This window comes from Mustela erminea, chromosome 8 (genome assembly GCF_009829155.1).
Source record: "Mustela erminea isolate mMusErm1 chromosome 8, mMusErm1.Pri, whole genome shotgun sequence".
NCBI lineage: Eukaryota > Metazoa > Chordata > Mammalia > Carnivora > Mustelidae > Mustela > Mustela erminea.
Genome location: NC_045621.1, coordinates 93,182,512 through 93,202,933, shown reverse-complemented (window position 1 = coordinate 93,202,933; position 20,422 = coordinate 93,182,512). Strand labels below are relative to the sequence as shown.

At 38.6% G+C, this 20,422-nt stretch overlaps 1 protein-coding gene across 3 annotated transcripts in view; it reads left to right on the top strand.

The window, feature by feature from the left end:
• Positions 1 to 20,422, top strand: part of THSD7B (thrombospondin type 1 domain containing 7B) — an 855,837-nt gene that overhangs the window by 120,015 nt on the left and 715,400 nt on the right. For all 3 annotated transcript variants that reach the window (XM_032353821.1, XM_032353819.1, XM_032353820.1), the window contains exon 2: positions 5,490 to 5,662. In XM_032353821.1, coding sequence (XP_032209712.1) covers positions 5,524 to 5,662 — 139 coding nt within the window. In that variant the 5' untranslated portion in view covers positions 5,490 to 5,523. The remainder of the gene's footprint in view (positions 1 to 5,489; positions 5,663 to 20,422) is intronic.

Sequence of the window (20,422 nt, the reverse complement as noted above, 5' to 3'; positions counted from 1 at the left end):
ATATCACAGCGACCAAGATGTAATTTTGAAGGTTTTGACAAATCTGTTTCAAGTCTTCTTTCTATCATGTCCTGGGGCAAAAGTTTGTTCAGAGATATGTACAATATTTTTGTGGACTTTGTGCAGAACTTTCTGTGGCCTTATTACATGATACCAGCCTACTGCAATTATTAATATAGAAAACCAAAGACCGTGTGATTGTATATTCTTCTGTATGCTTGCAGATACCTCATGCTTATATTGACGTAATTTAGGTTTCTGCAGAGTGAGGTGCGTGGAGGAAGAGGCTGGTGGTTAAAAGGCTTGAGGAAGTTACTAAACATCATGTCATCACGAGGCCAGAGGTTACTTTCTCATAAAATAGAGATGATAATACCTGTTTTCTCCTTCACAGGGTCAGTGTGAATCTTTAATGGGCCTCTTGGTCCGGAGTGCTTTTAGCTTTTCAGAAATATAGCACAAAGTCACAAGATTGGGCGGTTGAAAAAAAAAAAAAAATCTCTCGTTCCTTTGCTGCAGGGCAGGATTGCATTCAAATTGTTCTTTAAATATTGCTGGAGTAAGAGTTTTTCTGAATTTTGAGAGAAAAATGACAGTAGTAACAATGGTAATCTTTAGTATGTGCTCATTCTCCGGCTGGCCCCCATCTAAGTACTTTCCACCCATTGCTTGATTCCATCCTTGCCCCCTAAAGGTTAGGAGATGACTTTCCTCCTCATTTTGTAGATAAGGGCTCTGAGGCTCTGAGGCCAGGTGACCTGCCAGGGTCACCACATGTGATGCAATAAACAGACCGGGGCTGTGGTGTCAGGCCCATTTTGTAATCCAGATTTGACATTTTCTGGCTGAGGTAACCTTGGAATAATTATTTAACATCCTTAATGATCAGTCTCTTCTATATCTGAAAAATAGAAATAATTGCTCATAGTGTTACATGAGGATGGAGTGAAATGATATGTAAATTGCTTCATATAAGTTGCTCAGAGATCCTACACAGATCTATAAAGCATTTCCATTTTCAGGGTTATGAAAAATTCCTTGCCTTGATACGGGGTTACGGTGCTCCACTCTCTTGTTGGGGAGGAAGTCTCCTGATACCACTTGCAAAGGACTTACTGCCTCTGTGACCTTGGGCTGGTCACTTAACTCTCCATGCCTCACTTCCCTCGTCTCTGAAATGAGGGAAGGTAGGAATCATTTAGGTACTTGGGCCAATATTTTGCATATTGACAGGTTAGGAAGGATGGAATGGAATACAGAGTATTGCAGTCAGAAATCAGGCAGAGGGCTGAGGAAAAGCAAATACCTCTGTGGTTTCTCCAGTACTGTCTTGTTCACATTCACTGCTGGTGGGTGTCTAGTTAGAGTGGCCATCAGCTGAGTCAGCTGAGCCAGTCAGGCCGGTAGGTCTCCACGCAGGCATCCTGCCCTCCAGCCCGCTACTCAGCCATCTCTCTGGAGCCATCTTGTCTGCAGTTCACCATGAGATGGCACTATGGAGATAATGCGTGGTCAAGTTTGCTTTTCTCCCTTTCATTGCTGTTCCTGCAGGCTGAGAGCAAATTGGAACAGCTTTTCTTTTCTTCTTCTTCTTTTTCTTTTTTCTTTTCTTTTTTTTTTAAGTTCTGTGCCTATTAAATATTCAAGGACTTCAATGATGAGAATACATTTTAAAGGGAAATGAAATGCATATAAAGTGTAAGACACATTTTTCATAGTTTGAATGGCCTTTAAATTAGAAAACTAAGACTAAAAGGAGAAACTGTGTTTTTTTAAATTTTTTATTTTTCTTAGTGTTCATCAGTTTAGAGCTAACCTTGCAAATATATTTCAGATGCTAAGATATATAGTAAATAAGCTGATTTGGAAACTAAATGCTGGTCGTGATGTAAATTATTCATGCCATCGTGGGTAGCACATGCTTCCTGCATAATATATTGGGTTTTTTTTTTTTTTTTTTAATCATCGTAGTTACAGCACCTTCCCATTTATGCTCTACAAATAGAGGAGTGGAATCTCTCATTGTTTCTTGTTCCCCCTCTTTTATTGTGAATTCTTGTGTGACCTTTCAAGTACTGGATACAAGGATGACTCCCAGTGTCTTTGAAGGGATGATTGAGTAAAGTTTCAGGCATTTGGAAGAAAGACAGGTAATACAGGTTAATAGGGTAAGAAAAACCTGTGTTCACATTCCAACCTGTGCTGTCCATCAGCTCGGCAGAGGTTCTCATTTTACTTATATGTCTAACACATGTAGCATGGCAAGTGGTAGAAGCTTCACCAAATCTAGTTCCCCATCCGCTGTCCCTAAGCTGCTTGTGGAAAGGGAGCTAATTCAATAGAATTATTGATAATACAGATACTAAAAATGTGTAGGTGTTTCTAGGAGTAAGATTGCTGTGGGATCATAAACTGAAATATTTGTGTTCGTTCTCTAAGATCTGTATTTCAGGTTTTTGTTGTTGTTAAGATTAGCCTAAGATTTCTACTGGTACTATCCTTATTAGTCAGTGGTAGCCAGAAGATATGGTGACTGTAGGCAGCCACTCTGCTTGGGAGCAGCCACTGTTTTAGGTGAGCATCAAAGACTTTGGATCCGGGCGCCTGGGTGGCTCAGTGGGTTGGGCCACTGCCTTCGGCTCAGGTCATGATCTCGGGATCCTGGGATCGAGCCCCACGTCGGGCTCTCTGCTTGGCAGGGAGCCTGCTTCCTCCTCTCTCTGCCTGCCTCTCTGCCTACTTGTGTTCTCTGTCAAATAAATAAATAAAATCTTTAAAAAAAAAAAAAAAAAAAAAAAAGACGTTGGATCCCTTTGCAGAGTCAGCACAGAGCTCTGGAAGTATAAGGAAGCCTAAAAGGAAATCAGGGCTCACAGCAGCCTCTACTCAGGTAATTGTGTTGGTTTTGTTGTTGTTATTTTGAGAGTAAAATCTCACAGATCGATGCAGAATTCAAGATGTTTAAATATGAATTTTTGACTAATCATTTCCAGCTTACATGCAGTCTCACTGGAGCTCTTAATTCTTTTAAATCATTTTTGGCTTCCCGCCTTAGCTATTTAGAATGTAGCAAATACACCTTTGGTCCTCTTTCTCTGTAGCTTACATATTTATGATTACAATATGTTCTTAGATGATTCTGGATACACATCTGTCACTGATGGGGATGGACAAAGTCCCCTCTTATACCCTGGTGATTTTGTGGTATAAAAGAAGTTTTCTTAGTAGAGAGCCGGTCTTGCTAGCCGATTTGTTTATTAATAGTAATAGTACTAGCTTAGGATCAACTACCCTAAGATGCAAATCATTTTTACCAAAAGTTCTGTCCTTAGAATAATCGAAAGTTAATATCAATGTTGCAAAAGCACAGTTGCAGCAGATCATACTCTTGGATATTTGCTACAAAGAAATGTAGCCAGTTCAGTTCTCTAGGCCTGAGGTTTTTGAATCCTGTCCAGCCATGCTGCAAAGGTTCCGTGAAATAGTAAAACGGGCCAGCCTTGGGAGCAGCCAGGCAAGAGAGCACAATCTTATTTCAGTTGGATCACTCCACTTTGATGCTTCTCAGGATTGGTATGCAGTACAGAATTTGAAGAAAATGTTTCGGTTGCTAATCCAAGTACTGTCTTCATCTGTGGATCCAGGCAGACTGTCAGAGAGCTGCCCTTGAACTGCACTGTTTGACTCTTCGATAGGATTTTTTTTTACTGATGTGTACTTTTCCACTTTGCCCTTGCAGTGTTCTAGGAGAGCCATTCTGCTGTATATGGCTTGCCACTGTTTTTTTATTTGATGAAGGGCTGTGTTCAGCACATTGCTGGGCACATCATCTGTGTTTATGAGGAGTCATGGGGTAAAGTCCATCAGTGCTTGAGAGCAGAGCTGTGGCTTCTCCTAAAACACTAGTGAGAAATGGAGATCGAATTTTCTCCTGCAGACATGAGGGCTTTAGTAGCTATTTCTTTCTTTGGTCACTAGGAAGCTCACAGTCAGATTCCCTCCCTGCTTTTATCAGTCTTGTGGGTGACTATGTACGGACAATAATTTCTACTATTGATATCCTTTTATTGTTCAATCCTTTCGTCCCCCTCTACCTATGTTTTTTAATCCATTTTCCCCATACGAGCATGGTAGCACATCCTCTCCAGGCTTCTTAGCTCCAGGCAGACTTTTCTTTCTTTCTTTTAAAAGATTGTATTTGTTTATTTTGCAGAGAGAGACAGAGTGAGAGAGCGAACACAAGCGGGGGAGAGGGACAGGGAGCAGCAGGCTCCCCATGGAGCAGGGAGCCTGATACAGGGCTCCATCCCAGGACCCTGGGATCACAACACAAGCCCGAGGCAGACGCTCAACTGACTGAGCCCACCCAGCTGCCCCCAGACAGACTTTTCTTATTATCATTTGAGAAACTACCTGGATACCCTGTAGGCACATCAGACTTAATATTCTCTAAAGGAAATTCTTTCTTTCTTTTCAAACCTGCCCCTCTTCTCCTTTCCTCCTTTGGTATATGGGTCCCATCTGTTTGGTCACGGAAGTTGGCAGTTTTGCTGTCTTTGTTGTCTTCTCTCTCTCATATCTCATCCAATGGTTAACCGAATCTGGCTGCTACACCACATTTCAGATCTCCCCAGAAGCTTTCGTCAGTTCTTGCCTGGACTCTTTGCCTAGTTTCCTGTCTAGCCTCATCTACCATGCATCCGTGATGCACACTGAGGTCCGTTATTTAAAAATCATTTGCTCTCCTAGAATGTTACTTACAGAATGAAACCCAACTCACTTACATGACATTCAAGGGTCTTCATAATGTGCTCCCCAGCCTGTCCATTCCTCCCTCTCCTTTGCCTCCTTCCCAGCAGCCATAGGCCCACTCAGCAGCCCCTCAAAACAAAATGCATGTAAGTACCGAGTTCTCAAGGCCTCAGGTGCCCTTCCTGGTTCCTTTAAGCCTTTATTTTCCTAAGGCTCCTCTCACGTAATACGTTGTGTTCTCTCTCTTTTTTTTTTTTTCTCACCATGGAAGATCTAATTGCATCCTCCTCAGTCTTTCCATATCTTTTTCTTAATACTAGTGTTAGAGCATTCTTTGCCCTATTTTGGACTTTGCTGCGTGTGCATGTTTCTTCCCAAATCGTGAGCTCCTCAAAGAGTTTGGCTAAGTTGAAGGAGGGAATAGACCCGGTATCTGCCAACCCTCTTCTTACAAACAAAAGTAGATGGACTGGGGGACTGTGGAGTCCTTAGGACTGAGAGTTTCTTCCGTGGGTAAGGATTGAAAGCATGGCTAATTAACCTTTGATCTTAAAATGGTAATAGTATATGTACTCTGTGTAATGGGAAATTTGTAATGTCATCATGATAAAGGTTCTAGCAGTCAATGTGGGTTTTTATAATTTCTGTACAGAAGAAACTTATCTGGTTTTCTTTCTTTCTTTTCCTTTTTTTGTTTTTGGGTTTTTGTTTGTTTTTGTTTATTTGTTTGTTTTTAGGAATAGGCAAGTCAAGAGGCTGAAAATCTGAAGAATGTTTTCAAAGGGTAATCTGGCTGTCCCTTGCTGGTTATGGAGGAGCATGAGGAAGCTATTTCTATTACTTTCTGTCTTGCTGTCCCATGCAGCTCATTTGGAAGGCAAAAAGGATAATCAGTTCATCTGGAAACCAGGTAGGAATATCCTGGCTGTTCTTTTGTCCCGTTTTCATTAATGAGAAAAATATTCTTTCCATCCTTATTCTTATTTCTGCAGTAGTAGGAAATATCCAGAGAAGAAAAACAGACTCCTTTTCTTTATAATAAAGCTTACTTTTAATTTTTATTTCTGCATAATTGTCACCTCTATCTGTGACGCTTGTTATACTTGTGAATTTTCATGTTGTTGTCAATTAAAGTTATGATTTCCATAGTTACATCTGCTTCTCCTTTGTCAAATATATCACCACTGTGCAGCACATTTCTAGCAAGAATGACATCTGAGTTTAGCTGATATTCTCAGCTAAAAATGCATTGGACCAGTTCTGTATGTCCCTTTCTTTTGGCTGACAAATTAGTTAGCTATTTATTATTGAATATTTTCTAGCATAGATCCTACATATCTAGGTTTGGGAGCATGAAAAATTGTCCTAACACCTTTATTCATTAGCTGTGACTATGAAGTCTCCTTAATGTGTTTTGAGATCTTGAGCTACCTTGTACATAAATATATGAATAAGTTGAACTGAAATTTGGAAGCTTATACATAACTCATGTTCTTCTCTAAGCATTTCCTTAATTTGAGTGTGAGAAAGATCTGTTCAATTGAATTTTAAAGGCAATAATTTATTATCTTAAATGATGGACCCAAACATCTTGGGTCTTTGTATCACTGATGTGTTTCTTTGCTCTAGATTTTAATTTTCTTCAAGGTTCATAATCAGATCATTTAAAATATTTATTACTCTTTCAGGAGTCCATTCTTGCAAATACACATAACTTAGACACTTAATATCTTGGAAAAGGAAAATGGGATGTTGTGGAAGACGTATGGTCCTAGAAGAGTTTTCATTTTATTCTCATCAGTTGTAAATTAAATAGACTGCAAATGTATTGTGTCACCATAAAAATATGTACAAAAGTGATATTTGTAATATTTAAATGACTTTGCAAAAATGAAAGTAAATTATGCTTTAAAGTATATTAAGTAAAAAAAACCCCAGCGCCATTAGAGATATGGCCTGTAGGAAATTTAATTGCACTAAAGCCCTTATAAATTAATTTAATTGTGGGCTCTAATACCACATTAGTGATTTGTGTTTTTTACCTCATAGTAGTTTTAGTAAGCTTTGGAAATAGTTCTAAAAGTCAATCTTGCAATTCAGTGAAAGAGGCTATTTTGTTTTAATCACAAAAGGCTAAATATTTTATCAAATCTAAATGAGCAAGTTTATATGACTTCACTCTTGTCTAAAGTTCTTCCAAAAAGTGCAATTAAGATGGAAAGTAGCAAATCTGAACCACAGATGAGATGTGTGGAGAAAAAGGGCTTATTTGGAAGCCAATTTTCAAAATAAGTCTGCTCTTCTAAAAGCAGGTCATTTGGAACAAGATGTGGCAATGGATGTATTCTTTGGTAACTGTCAAACTTCGGTTTCAGAGAGACGTTCCTTCCCATCAGACACATCGGATTGTTCCAAACGGGCATCTCTGTCATCAGTTGCATTTTCCCTAGTGTTCATTACTTCTTTCCCTCCTTAATGTGCCATCAAAAGGGTGGTAAATATGTATTTCCCGTTTGGGTTTGCTTCGAAATTACAAATGTATTACATGTATATGACCAGATATTTTAAGAGTAGAAACAATTTGAAAGATACAAAATGGAATGCCAAAGTCCAGACCATATGTTTCATTCTCCAGTCTGTTATGTATCCTTCAGAGATTTTCTTTGGACACGTAAGTACCTCTCCATGCATGTAAGTGGGTATAAACCACATAAGATACACACAGACACAAAGTATTCGTAGTATTATTATTTACGGTTCTGACAAAAAAGACAATGTATATGCAGAGAAGGTCATGGGGAGCAGTTGAATAAAAGGACTATTTGCGAAAGTAGGGAGGTGTGAGCAGAGGTTAAGCAAAACTACAAGGAATTGTGGAGTGCCCCTGAGCTAGTGTCAGTCTTTATGACTTGTGGATCTGCAGGGGCAAAGAAAGGAAGTGGCTTCTGGAATCTGGAGGGAAACTTTATGGAGAGGATGCTCAGCCGATGTCGTGACCTTTAGAGGGATATAACCAACCTGCTGTGAGAAGTAGGAAAAGAGCCAGGGGACTGAACAGCCCTCGCCCTTGTATCTCCTGCCAGGGCTCTCACTGGCTGAATCCAACTAGAAGCCACAAGGCAAGGGACCCCTATTGATTAATCTATCCAGACCAGACTCCTGGATAGGGAGCAGAGTAGAAATTGGTGGAGAAGGTGGTCCTTAAAATACCTAATTCATACATGCATATAGGTACATACATATACACACTTTACTTCGTACAGTCAGAATATTACTATGTGCCCTTTGTTTGCAGCTTGCTTTGATCACATAACATGTTGATGTACATTACCTATTAGTACAAATGGGCTAATTTCATTTTTTAATGGCTATATAGTATTCTTTTGTATTTGTATTCAGTAATTTATTTAACCAGTGCCTTGTGGCTTTATCTTTTCTTCTCCTATTGCTTTGCATTTCAGCAGTTTTTACTGTTTTGCTGCCATAAATTGTAGTGACATGTATGCAACACTATTTAAAAGGTAAACAATAATGTCATTTTGAGGAGTCATATGCAGTAGAGCAATTCTGGGTCATTACCTTCAAAGGCAATTTTAACATCTTAGAATCTATTACTATGTATGTGAGTCTATTATATTTCATTTGGATTTTTTTTTTTTTAAAGAACCTGCATTGCAGGTGACATCAGTTTCATTTTGTGAGTATATTACCAAATCTCACAATTCAGGTCCAGTGTATTCTGGAATTTAAACAGCTTTCCCAGGAGACCTGAATAAGTATATTTGAGAAACCTAGAAACCATTTTCTGGGTTTAGATTGTAGTATTAACAAATTAAATCTTTTTGTTAGTGTCTGTTGTTTTCCCTTGAGTCCATAGATGAGCTGTTAATCAACCTCATTCAAATTGGAGGCATTTCTACGTGACTCCTGGCTTTGGACAAACAATGTATTGATGAATAATAAGTGATTGGCACATTAGGTTGCTAAGGATTTCTGTACTGACTGAGAGAAAGTCTGGTGAGCTGTAGGCTGTTGGGTCATTGATCTGGCAAGGCTGTTGCTGAATGCCTGTCATCATTGTGATGGGAGCCTTTGATCTATATTTAGTGTCGAGCAGTCTGCCATCCATGCTGAGGAAGAAGGATTATGTCAGCAAGAGTACCAGATAAGGACTGATGTTGCTTGTTGCTTTAAGTAAATATGTAACTATTCACATCTGCATGCCTTGTAGAGATGAACAGATCATGGTTTCTGACACCAGAGTAACTAGTGGTCTCAAAACATTTCTCAGTATTGGTTCTAAGGGGTTCATTCATTCCACTAATACCTGTCGAGTCCTTACTATGTGTCAGGCACTTTTACAAGCACATGAGATAAACTGAGAATAAAACAGACAAAGGCTTAGGGTAATGAACATGATCAGGAAGGTGAATAAACAGTATGCTAGATGCTGGTGAATGTAAGGAAAGAGAAGGCAAGGAAGAGGGATAGGCAATGAGAGGTGAGAGGCTGGAATCACAGCAGATGGGCTGTGGGATGGCTCACTGAGGAGGTAAGTTTGAATAAAGACCTGAAGGAAGAAGGGAGCCTGCCATGGGGACACAAGGTAAAGAATTCAGATGAAGGGAGCAGCAAAGGCAAAAGGCCCAGAGGCAGGACTGTGTGAGTCATGTTTGGAGACCAGAGAAGAGCAGAAGACCATGCTGGAACCGAGTGAACATGGGGGCAGTGACAGATCAGGTCAGAGATGGAACGGGGCCCATCAGGTGTGTCCTCACTGGTCAACATTACAATTTGGCTTTTGCTCTCAGTGAGACAGAAAGATTCTGGAGAATTTTGAGAGGCAGGTGACATGATCTTGATTTTTAATAAGATTTTAGTAGAACCATTGTAGGTGGTCTGTTAAGAATGGTGGAAGAAAAAAAAGCGGTGGAAACAGGGAGGCCTGTTAGGAGGCTTCTGTAAAAATAATGAGGAATGATGATAATAGATTGAGCCAAGGTCATGGCAGTGAAGGTGGTGAGGAGAAATTGAACTCTGGGTATACTTAAGGTCCTGGTTTTCAACCAGAGGTGATTTTGCCCAGTATAGAAGCCCCCTCCAGTAGACAACCCCCAGAACAATGACTGGGCCCTCGAGTCTCGGTAGTGCCATGATGGAGAAATCCTGATAGAAGGTAAAGTATCATGACTTACTGCTGTGCGGGGGAAGCAAAGAGGTTCAGGGGTGGCACTGAGACTCTGCCCTGTGCAGCTGGACGAGTGAAGCTGCTGCCACTTAATACAGTCTGACTGTGAAGGAGCTGGCATGGAGTGACCAGTTGCAACTTGGGACTGGACATGTGACGTTACTGAGCCTGTGAGAAATTTGTGAGAGATGCTGACCAGGAAGTTGGATATGTGGGTCTGAATTGAGGAGAAAGGTCTCTGCTGTAAGGGAGATGTAAATTTGGAAGTCCCTAGCAAAGAGGTAGAATGTAAATGTATAGCTTTAGAACCCAAGAGGTGACCTTGAAATGTGTGATCCATGTATAGAGGACACACTTCTAACAAGCTTCCTTGGGACCAAAGGACATTAAAAATTAGAGTAGTAAAATACGCATAACATAAACTTTACTCACTGTAACCATTTTGAAGTATACAATTCAGTGACATTCAGTATGTTCACAGTTGGTGGGGATGTCACCACTCCCTAGTTCCAGAACATTTTCATCACTCCAAGTTACATTTTGCAAGTGAGTTTATAAAAAGACTGGAAAACAAGTTTTGCTATGAATAATAAGGTATGAAAGGGAAAAAAAATCCACATTTGTCTCTTTGTGAGAAGATCTTTTAATAGCCTTAAATCATCCTAAGAGATCCTTTGAGTATACGAGAAAGAGCTAAATCTTCGAATATAGACAGACCCACATTTGAATCCTAGTATCTAAACAGGAGAGAGTTCTTTAACTTCTCTCGGCCCTATTTATCCATCCAAAAATGAGGGTAATAAATACTTCATGGGGCTGTTATGAACTTCAAGTAAAATAGTATACTGAAATAATTGTTTATAGTATACTTATTCAAGAAATGTCAGCTATTTTTTTATCATTATTAAATAATAATTCAATGCTTACAATATCCTTGCTTTTATGTTATCCAATTTTTGGATACTTTTGTTCCTTAAACAAAGGAGAGATGGGTGTGACAGTTAAACATATTCTTTTTTTTTTTTTTTAAAGATTTTATTTATTTATTTGACAGAGATCACAAGTAGGCAGAGAGGCAGGCAGAGAGAGAGGGGGAAGCAGGCTCCCCGCTGAACAGAGAGACCGATGTAGGGCTCGATCCCAGGACTCTGGGATCATGACCAGAGCCGAAGGCAGAGGCTTTAATCCACTGAGCCACCCAGGCGCCCCAGTTAAACATATTCTATTAATAAGTGGTCATAAGTAATTTCACTAACTTTATAGGTCTAAAACTTTCTTTATAACACACTCTAAGAAAGCTTTACTTTCCATAGCTCCTTCCCAGTGAATAAAATGACTCATGTTCTAAGAACTAAGTAGGCAAGTTGGAATTAACCGTTTGGGGAAAAAAAGGGGGAGTCATGAAAATGATATTGTATAAGGAAAATGGATCTTACACAGGATAATATTTAATTATAGCTTAAATAATGTTTTCAGTGTTGACAACACTTTAAGAAAAAAATTATATACATATATCTAAAGTTTGGGAATCCTAGGAAAATCAAATGTTCTTAGGAGAGAGCTATTTTTTTGACTATATCTGAGAACTATTTCTTTTGAGAATTTGATTAAATTGAAATCATTTTAATTACTTCTATGGATATTAATTTGTCTTAGAGACATGTGCATAATATAGTCTCAGTGGTGTGATTTCTGTGATATCAAAAAGCATAGACATATATGGCATGGGATTCACTGCTAAAAATTCTAATTATTTTTCCTTGGAGACCACAGGTACTAATTTTATAATACTCTCAATAAGTCAGAAAAAGTCTATATTACTTAAATCATATAAAATAAATTATTCTACTTTTTTTCTTAGGTAATACTATAACGCACAGGGATTTTGCCGACTTTATTCATAGATATGTTCCAGGCACCTAGACCATAGATAACTGTTGCATGAAATATTCCCGGCACATTACATACTTGGAGAATGAGGGGAACTGTCTTCTGTGGGTTTGTGTGTGTATTATGTGTATGTTTAAGAGGGTTAGAAAATGATGAGACTGAAGAAATAGAAGGTATGATTCTTGTTATTCTAGGACTTGAAAGAAATATTAAGGAGAGAATATAAAATTAATAAAAGCCAGAGTCAGACTTATGAACCAGTAAATATAGAAATAAATGGTCCATATTTCCTACTTGCTTCGTTCCAGGACCCTTTCTGATCATCTCTGGGAAAAGATCTTGAAGACATGATTCTATAAAGAGGAAGAGATGCATAGTTAGAAATTCACTGTTAGTTTAATTCCTATGGTGATACATTACAGTCACATGTCGTCTCCTGGTTCATTTTCATGGAGATGGCTACTTTCAACTCCTTTTGCTGTTTGTTCTGATGTTCCCCTCCATATTTCTAAGCCATTTGCTCCTTTTTGAGAGTTCTTGATTTATACATATTAGATACTTCCTATTGATTTTCTATTATGTTAGTTGAGATATAGCCCTCATCTCCCTGTCACTTTTCTTCCTCACTACCCCCTTCAAACTGGTAGATGAAAATCTCTAAATCAGTGAGCAGTATTTATATGAATATTTTTACACAGATACTGTTCTCTGCTCAGCCAACCAGCATACTATGCTTCTGTGTCCCTTCTTTTCAGTTTTTCTTTGTTTGTTTGGCACATAAGTAAAAAAGTTGCCTCATTATTCGGTTTCACCTTCTTTGAGCCTATCTCTATCTTTCCCCCAATGAGGCATTTGATGGGTCACACGCCTGTTGTTAATTTTTGAAGCTCTTAGGCATGGTTGCATATTTGTGCTTTGGGGGGTCTTTCCACTGTTGTTTTCTTTGGAACATTCCTTCATTTTTCTCATCTGCAACCTCATGGTCTCTATTCTGTTTCTCTTCTTTGCCTTTATTGCTTTGTTTTCTAGAACTGCTAAACTTATCTGGTAAAGCTGCTACCATAGGGTACATTGGAAGTAATTTTTCATATCTGAAAGGTTTCTGTAGTTGTCATACATTTAACCGATAGTTTGGGTATAGAGTTCAAAGTTAACAAGAGTGTCCTGTACCACTTATGCTTCCTCTACATTTCTTCTTCTCTTTTATTTATGTGTTTGTTTGATCGTGGTCTCTGATATGGGGATATATGAAAAATACACTCAGAATTTTGAAGGTTTGCCTCCCTGTATTTTAGCCTCTGGTTTTGTTACTAAGAAGTTTGATGTTATTCTGATCTCATCTCTTTGTACATTACTTGCTTGTTTTCCTTTTTCTGGAACCATTTTTTTAAGCAGAAAGTTCTGAAATTCATGATTATATACTTTGGGGTAAGTCTTTTCTCCTTATTGTGCTGAACATTGGGAGGATATTTTAATAAACATGCTCAGGCTCTAGAGTTCTGAAGTTTATTTTGTATGTGATTTACTCCTTCCTGAAACTTCTCAGGCAAGTATTTCAACTCTCAAGCTGATCTTCAATTTTGAGATATTTCCCCCATTTTTTCTTTTAATTTTTTTACATTTTAATTTCTAAAATATCGATTCTACTTAATCTTTCAGCCTTTCCTTTGAATACTTTTAATTTTAATATCGCATTTTTTAATTTCTAAGACCTCTCTTCTGATTATATTTTTTTAGTGCACTTTGTTTCTAGATATAGTGTCTTTCATTTAAAAGATGTTAATAATAATTTACTATTTTTCCCTTTCATCCTCTGTATCATTTATGCTTCCTCTAAATTTCTTCTTTATTTTTACTCATGGTCTCTGATGTGGGGAGTTTTCTTTCTTTCTTTCTTTCTTTCTTTTTTTTTAAAGATTTTATTTATTCATTTGACAGACAGAGATCACAAGTCGGCAGAGAGGCAGGCAGAGAGAGAGGAAGGGAAGCATGCACTCCGCTGAGCAGAGAGGCCGATGTGGGGCTCTAGCCCAGGACCCTGAGATCATGACCTGAGCGAGGCAGAGGCTTAACCCACTGAGCCACCCAGGCGCCCCAGGGGAGCTTTCTTTTAATGTCCTTTGATTACTGTCTATCTCCTTTGTGTTTCCCAAGAGAGACACTGGAAGCTGATGGAGCATTCTGCATATCTGACTCCACCTGGCTTCATCATCAGGCTTCTCAAAGTGATGGGCCTGCTTTTTTATTGGAGAATGGTTTCCTCAAAAGTCTATATCCCTCAGTCCTAAAGTCCTTTACTCTGGGTCTTCATATATGGGTATTATTTAAGGTAAAGCCTAAGCTGCTAACAAAGATACTCCCAAGTACAGTGGCTTAAAAACAGTAGCACCTCCTGTTGCTTTCCTGGGAAGGTCGAGTAATGTCAGGGGTCCAGATTGATCAGTGATTCTGCAATAAATATATAGTCCTTGAGTCATGTATGGTTTTTTTCCCCCCAGTTTTGTGGAAGGATATTATTCTCCTCTGCCCATCCAGGCTAGGTCACAGTCATTTCCATGTTCTAGATAATCAAAAGTTAACTTCTGTTATTAATTTGAAATTATGTTATTTTTTAAGCATCATTCTTAGAAATAAAATGTATAATCCTAAAAAAAGAAAAAAGTTAACTTCAACAAGTAACATAGACGTTCCATACATGTTTCATTTCTCTGTTTCTGTGTAACAGTCCGGTCTAAAATAACAGTTTCACACAAAACATCCATCAAGTTGGCTCATACATTTGTTGGGGAGTAGTGGTCTAGGTTCTCACTTGGGGTCTTTTAGGCTGTTGCAGTCGGAGGGTAGCAGGGGTGAGTCATGTGGAAGGCTTTGTCAGCCACATGCGTGACACCCAGCTTGGAAAGTCTCAAACAGCTGGGGCTGGACTCGCTGGGCCTCTAGCTTCCTTTCTCTCTGTGTGGTCTGTGTCCCTGGTCTCTCCATCTTGAGGCTCAGGGTAGCCTAAGCTACTATGTGAATTCTCACATGGTAGCTGAGCAGTCTCAGAGCAAACTGCCATAAAGACACAGGCAGGAGTGGTGTGGCTTTTTCAAGCCTCGACTAGGAGCCGTGCATGGTCAGTTCTGCCACATTCCACTGGTTATGAGAGAGTCTCTAATGAAGGAATTTAAGTTCCATCTTTTGATGGGAGGAGAGGCAAAAATCTGCAGGTACATTTTAAATTTGCCACGATCTATCACTTCTGTTCACGTCTGTTCATATTCCATTGGTGAGAATGTTGTTTTGTGGTGACTCGTAGCCACAAGGGAAAGTGGAAAATGTAGCCTGTGGTTTGGCAGCTGTGTATAAGAAGGGAAAATAGATTTTGACATGATTAGCATTCTTCATTACATGGGCTCTTTAGTGTCTGGATTACTCAGGGTTCTCTAGAGAAACAGAGCATATAACATATAGACGTTATATATATGTATATGTGTGTTTGTGTATGGGGGGAGAGAGTATATATTGTCTATCTATTATAAGGAATTGATTCACGTGATTATGTAGGCTAAGAAATGTCATGATCTGCCATCTGGATGCCCCAGAAATCCATGCTGTAGTTTCAGCTTGAGCCTAAAAGCCCAAGAACCAGGGGAGCCAATGGTGCAAATCCCAGTTCAAATGCAGAACAATGCCTCAGCTCAAGAAGTCAGGCAGAGAGTGAATTTTTCCTTCCTCTGTGTTTTTGACCTGCTGACGTCCTCAGTGGATTGGAGGATCCCTGTCCAAAATGGGGAGGGAAGTCTGCTTTACTCAGTTTATTGATTCATATGTTAATCTCATCAGAAACACCCTCACAGATATATGCCAATCACAGATATATACCGGTAAATAATGTTTAATTTAACTAAGTATCTGGGCGTCCTGTGGGCCAATCAAGTTGTGATTATACATGAAATTGTGATTATACATAAAATTAACCATCGTCCCTTCATCTCCTGAAATGAACATTTCCTTGACCACCTACACTGTACTTCTGAAATACCCAGGGCAGAAGTCTTGGCAGACTTCAAGACTGGTTCAAGATTGAGTCCTCAACATTTCACTTAATTCCTCTCTTAATACCTCATCGTTGTCTCCCATGCTGTATGTTGTCCTCAAACAAGCTGTCTTGACAATTATCACATGATCTCCCTGTATGAAGAATTTGAGAAGCAACGTGGGGGTGGTTTTGGGGGGTAGGGAAGGAAAAAATGAAAGAAGATGGGATCTGGAGGGAGACAAACCATAAGAGACTCTTAATCTCACAAAACAAACTGAGGGTTGCTGGGGGTAGGGGGTAGGGTGAAAGTATTTGGTTATGAACATTGGGGAGGGTATGTGCTATGGTGAGTACTGTGAAGTGTATAAACCTGGCGATTCACAGACCTGTACCCCTGGGGCTAATAATACATTATATGTTAATAAAAAATTAAAAAATTATATAATAAAAGCTGCCTTGAGGAGATGAATTTTGCTATCTGTTTTCCTGCAGAGATTGAGGAAGGAACAGACAGAGACATCCATGGGGCTAATTAATTCTATATAGAAACTTATAATTATTCCCTATACCCAGCCACAACCCTTACTCCTTTCTTGTGCCCCTAGATCCCAAGTCTTCCCAGCGTTTTGCAGGTATAGATTGGCTTTTTCTCTTGTTCCCATATTCTTCTGTAAGCACCTAATCTTCAACTTCCTTTACATTGTCAGGTTGCTTCCTGCTCCCCCGTCTGCTCTTCGTGCTCCAGAATTTATTGCTATCTCTTCTGCACCTCTTACTCTATGTGTTTTTGACCCTTTATTGAGTTATATCTTTTAATGCCTTTACTGTCATTTCATTGGGGTATTAGGAAGAATGAAAATGTATACATGTGTCATGTTCCCTGAGTTAATGGGAAGTCTTCTCACTTACTTTTCTGCCAGTTTTACTAAAGGCTATTTGTTCTGGGATGGAAAGGATGTCAAAATGGTTATATTTTATGATGATTGACTCAGTTATTCTCTTTGAGTGTGCTTTACAAAATATGTCTCTGATAAAGTTAACTGGCCAACCAAACTGTGCCTGGGTTAAAATTTTTTAAATTTAATTTAGGTGTTTATTGGTTCTGTATGTTTTGGGTTGGACGGAGCTATTAGATTTGGGATTAATCTGGGAATAATTTCTCTCTGGAGGTCAGATTATCAACGGAAAATTCCTTTATGGCCACCTGGAAATAGCTCCCTTCAAGTTTTTCTTACATGGTGGAATTTCAGTACTTAACATACGTTTGAATTACTCTTAACTAGGAAAATAGAGACTTCCATGGAAAGAAATAGAAGAGTCAAACGAAAACAAGTGAGATCTAGCAAAGTGGGATTGAAACATGAATTAAAAGCCACAAGACAGTATTATGAACTCATAAAAGAAACCTTAAAAGCTTATTTTATAAACATCTTTATGCTCATCACCTTAAGTGCCATAAAGCATAGCCTATCTTGATTAGAAACAAATAATAATAAAAAAGAAAAGCCTGCCTTCTTGTAGGTTGATAATAGATTTACTCAGTGCATACACTTGTTTTGATACATCCACAAAGTTCTCCAGACTTTATAGTCAGAGATGATATTTGTGGTGCAGACATTAGATAATATTTGAGACTCAGAGAAAAATAACTCAAAGGTATACATTTGGGACACCTCAACTCAGGTCATGATCCCAGGGTGCTGGGATAGAGCCCCACGCTTGGGACTTCCTGCTCAGCCAGGTGTCTGCTTCTCCCTCTGCACCCTTCCCCTCCCCCATCCTTGTGCACTCTCTCTCTCTCTCTCTCAAATAAATAAAATAAAATCTTTAAAAAGAATACATTTAACACCATTCATATTTACTACTCTCTTTAATGCTATGTACTTCTAAAGCTTATTTTCATAGCAGAAGTATGAATATGAATTAACCATCTCATTCTTTTGTTCCTTTGCTTCCTTGGAGTTACTATAGTAACCAAACTGTGGTTCATGTAGGGAATCTGTAATATGATTATTCCCTTACATTGATCATTTTCCCCCCAAAAGAGGAAAATAATAAGCTAACGTGGAAATAAGTAGTTTTATCACCCAATGGTGGATTTCATTCATGAATACATGCTACTACAAATGGAACATAAGAAATGATAAGAATAGCATATGGATATATTTTTGTGTGTGTGTGGATTTTTCCTCAGGGTTAATAATTTTTTAATTGTATGCAGCTGTTCAAAGATTTTTGTTGCTAAGTATATCACTGTGTTGAAAAGGAGTGGCTGCATTTTAAATCATTTTTAGAAAACCATTTTGAGGCTTAATTACTTAGCAGTATTTGTAAAGAACCTGCAGACGATAAAGATGTTGACACTACCTATTAAGCAGGCTGAGGGAGTGGTCCAGACATGGACCCACAGTCAGATTATCTGGGTGCTAAGCCAAACTCTGTGTGACCTCAACTTTATGCCTTTGCTTTCTCCTCAGTAAATGGGGAATAAATGAGAAAATGTTTGTAAAATATAGTTTGTATTTTATAGTACACATTCAAAGTACATGTTCTGTACTCAAAGTAAAGACGTAGTGCCAGAGACCTGAGGACATCCTGGGAACTAGACCAATAAATGGCTTGCTGATGAGGTGTGGGCTGCTGATGACTGCCAAAGGGGTCTTCCCAGGGCATAGGCCTCCCAAGATCCATCCATTCCACTGAGAGGGGACAGCTCCAATTGGTCTCGTTTGTCTTCTTACCCAGCATAATCGCACTTACTGTGAAAATTAGGTTCGCTTCACAAAAAGAGTTCATTCTTGCCACCTGAATCATGAGATGTCTTAAAAACCAAATTAAAAAATAAAAAAAGAATCAACTGAAAAAAAGCAAAGTAAATATTGCTTGATCAAAGTCATGTTAAGTATTCAGTGCCTCTCTTTTATCGCTATCAAATGGATGCTACAGTGAGAGATTAGGCCCTGTTCCTCCCACTTTCTGAAAGGTAGAACACAATTTAATTTGGACATACAGACATGAAGGTATAATGAATATCATTTCTCTCAAGAGGTGATGGGATATTCTTTTTCTCCACTTTAAAGTTCATTTTCTAAGATAAGTATTTTTTAAATTGACATTTTATTGTTTACTTGTAATGGCATTCCCCATGTACCTTAGCTGTTTCAAATATTAGACCTCCAATAAATATTGTCCCCTGACATTTCCATTCATAAAATTCCATTTTATTGTTTTCAAGCCAATAGCTATCAGATGCTATCCAGAAAAATTACCAGGAAGAATGCAGTCTCAAAGCTTTCTTTTCTTTCTTTTTTTTTTTTTAATATTCCTTATTGAATTTAATTTAATTTTATCTTATTTTGTTAGTCACCATACAGTTTGTTAAGGGCCGAGAATATGTGACCTCCTTTTGACCAGACTTGGGTTTGAACTTAGATATGTTTGTCCGGTAGACTTCTTCTGTGTTCAGAATCAAAATGAGAAAGAAAACCAGAGGGCAAGAACACCTTGATATTTGGGAATAGGGGAAAATTATACTATAATGCCTTCTCTTTTATGTGTCTTCCACTGTCCTCACAACAGCCTGAGATGTAGGCAGGTTAAGGAGGAAACTCAGTTCGAATAGTATAGGTATTAAGTGATGGAACCACGGTTAGCCCAGTGACTTTTCACTGCTTGAGTTTTCATTCACTACTTGGTTTTCCTCTTCTGAAACTTTTAACTTAGAACTGCTTATAGTGTTGCCTTTCTCAGTAGAGAAAGTCATGAACCCCCAAAATGTCCACCTCTGTTTCCCCAGATTTCATGTTAATTGCTTGTCATTTTGGTGGTTGATAGCCCTGATAAACAAATGTTTTATGCCAAGTGGAGGCTTCTCTTTATAGCATTCTCTGTTATTACATTCCTAGTAATTATTAGCATGAAAGATTATTTTTAACAACTTTATTACATTATAATTTATGTGTAAAAATTTATCCATTTAAAACGTTATTTTAATTATTTTTACTGTATTTACCAAGTTAGGCAACCATCACCACAATCTATTTACTTTTAACCCCCATCTCCACTCCCAACTGCTGATCTACTTTTGGTCTCTGTAGATTTGCCTTTTCTGGATATTTCATATAAATGGAATTATACAGGATGTGGTCCCTTGTGACTGGTTTCTTTCATATAACATCATGTTTTTGAATTTCATTCATATTATAGCATGCCTTAATATTTTTATTCTTTTACATTGGTGAATGGTATAATATTCTATTGTATTAATATGACTTCTTTTGTTCATTCACAAGTTAATGGACATTTGGGTTGTTTCCATTTTTCTGCTACTCTGTATAGTGCTGCTGTAAATGAATGTGTGCAAGTCTTGGTGTGGACATATTTTCATTTCCTGGGGAATGGAATTGTTGGGTTGTATAGCAGATAGATTCTTAACTCTTTAAGAAATGGCCTACCAGGGGCGCCTGGGTGGCTCAGTGGGTTAAAGCCTTTGCCTTTGGCTCAAGTCATGATCCCAGGGTCCTGGGATCGAGCCCCGTGTTGGGCTCTCTGCAGGATGGAGAGCCTGCTTC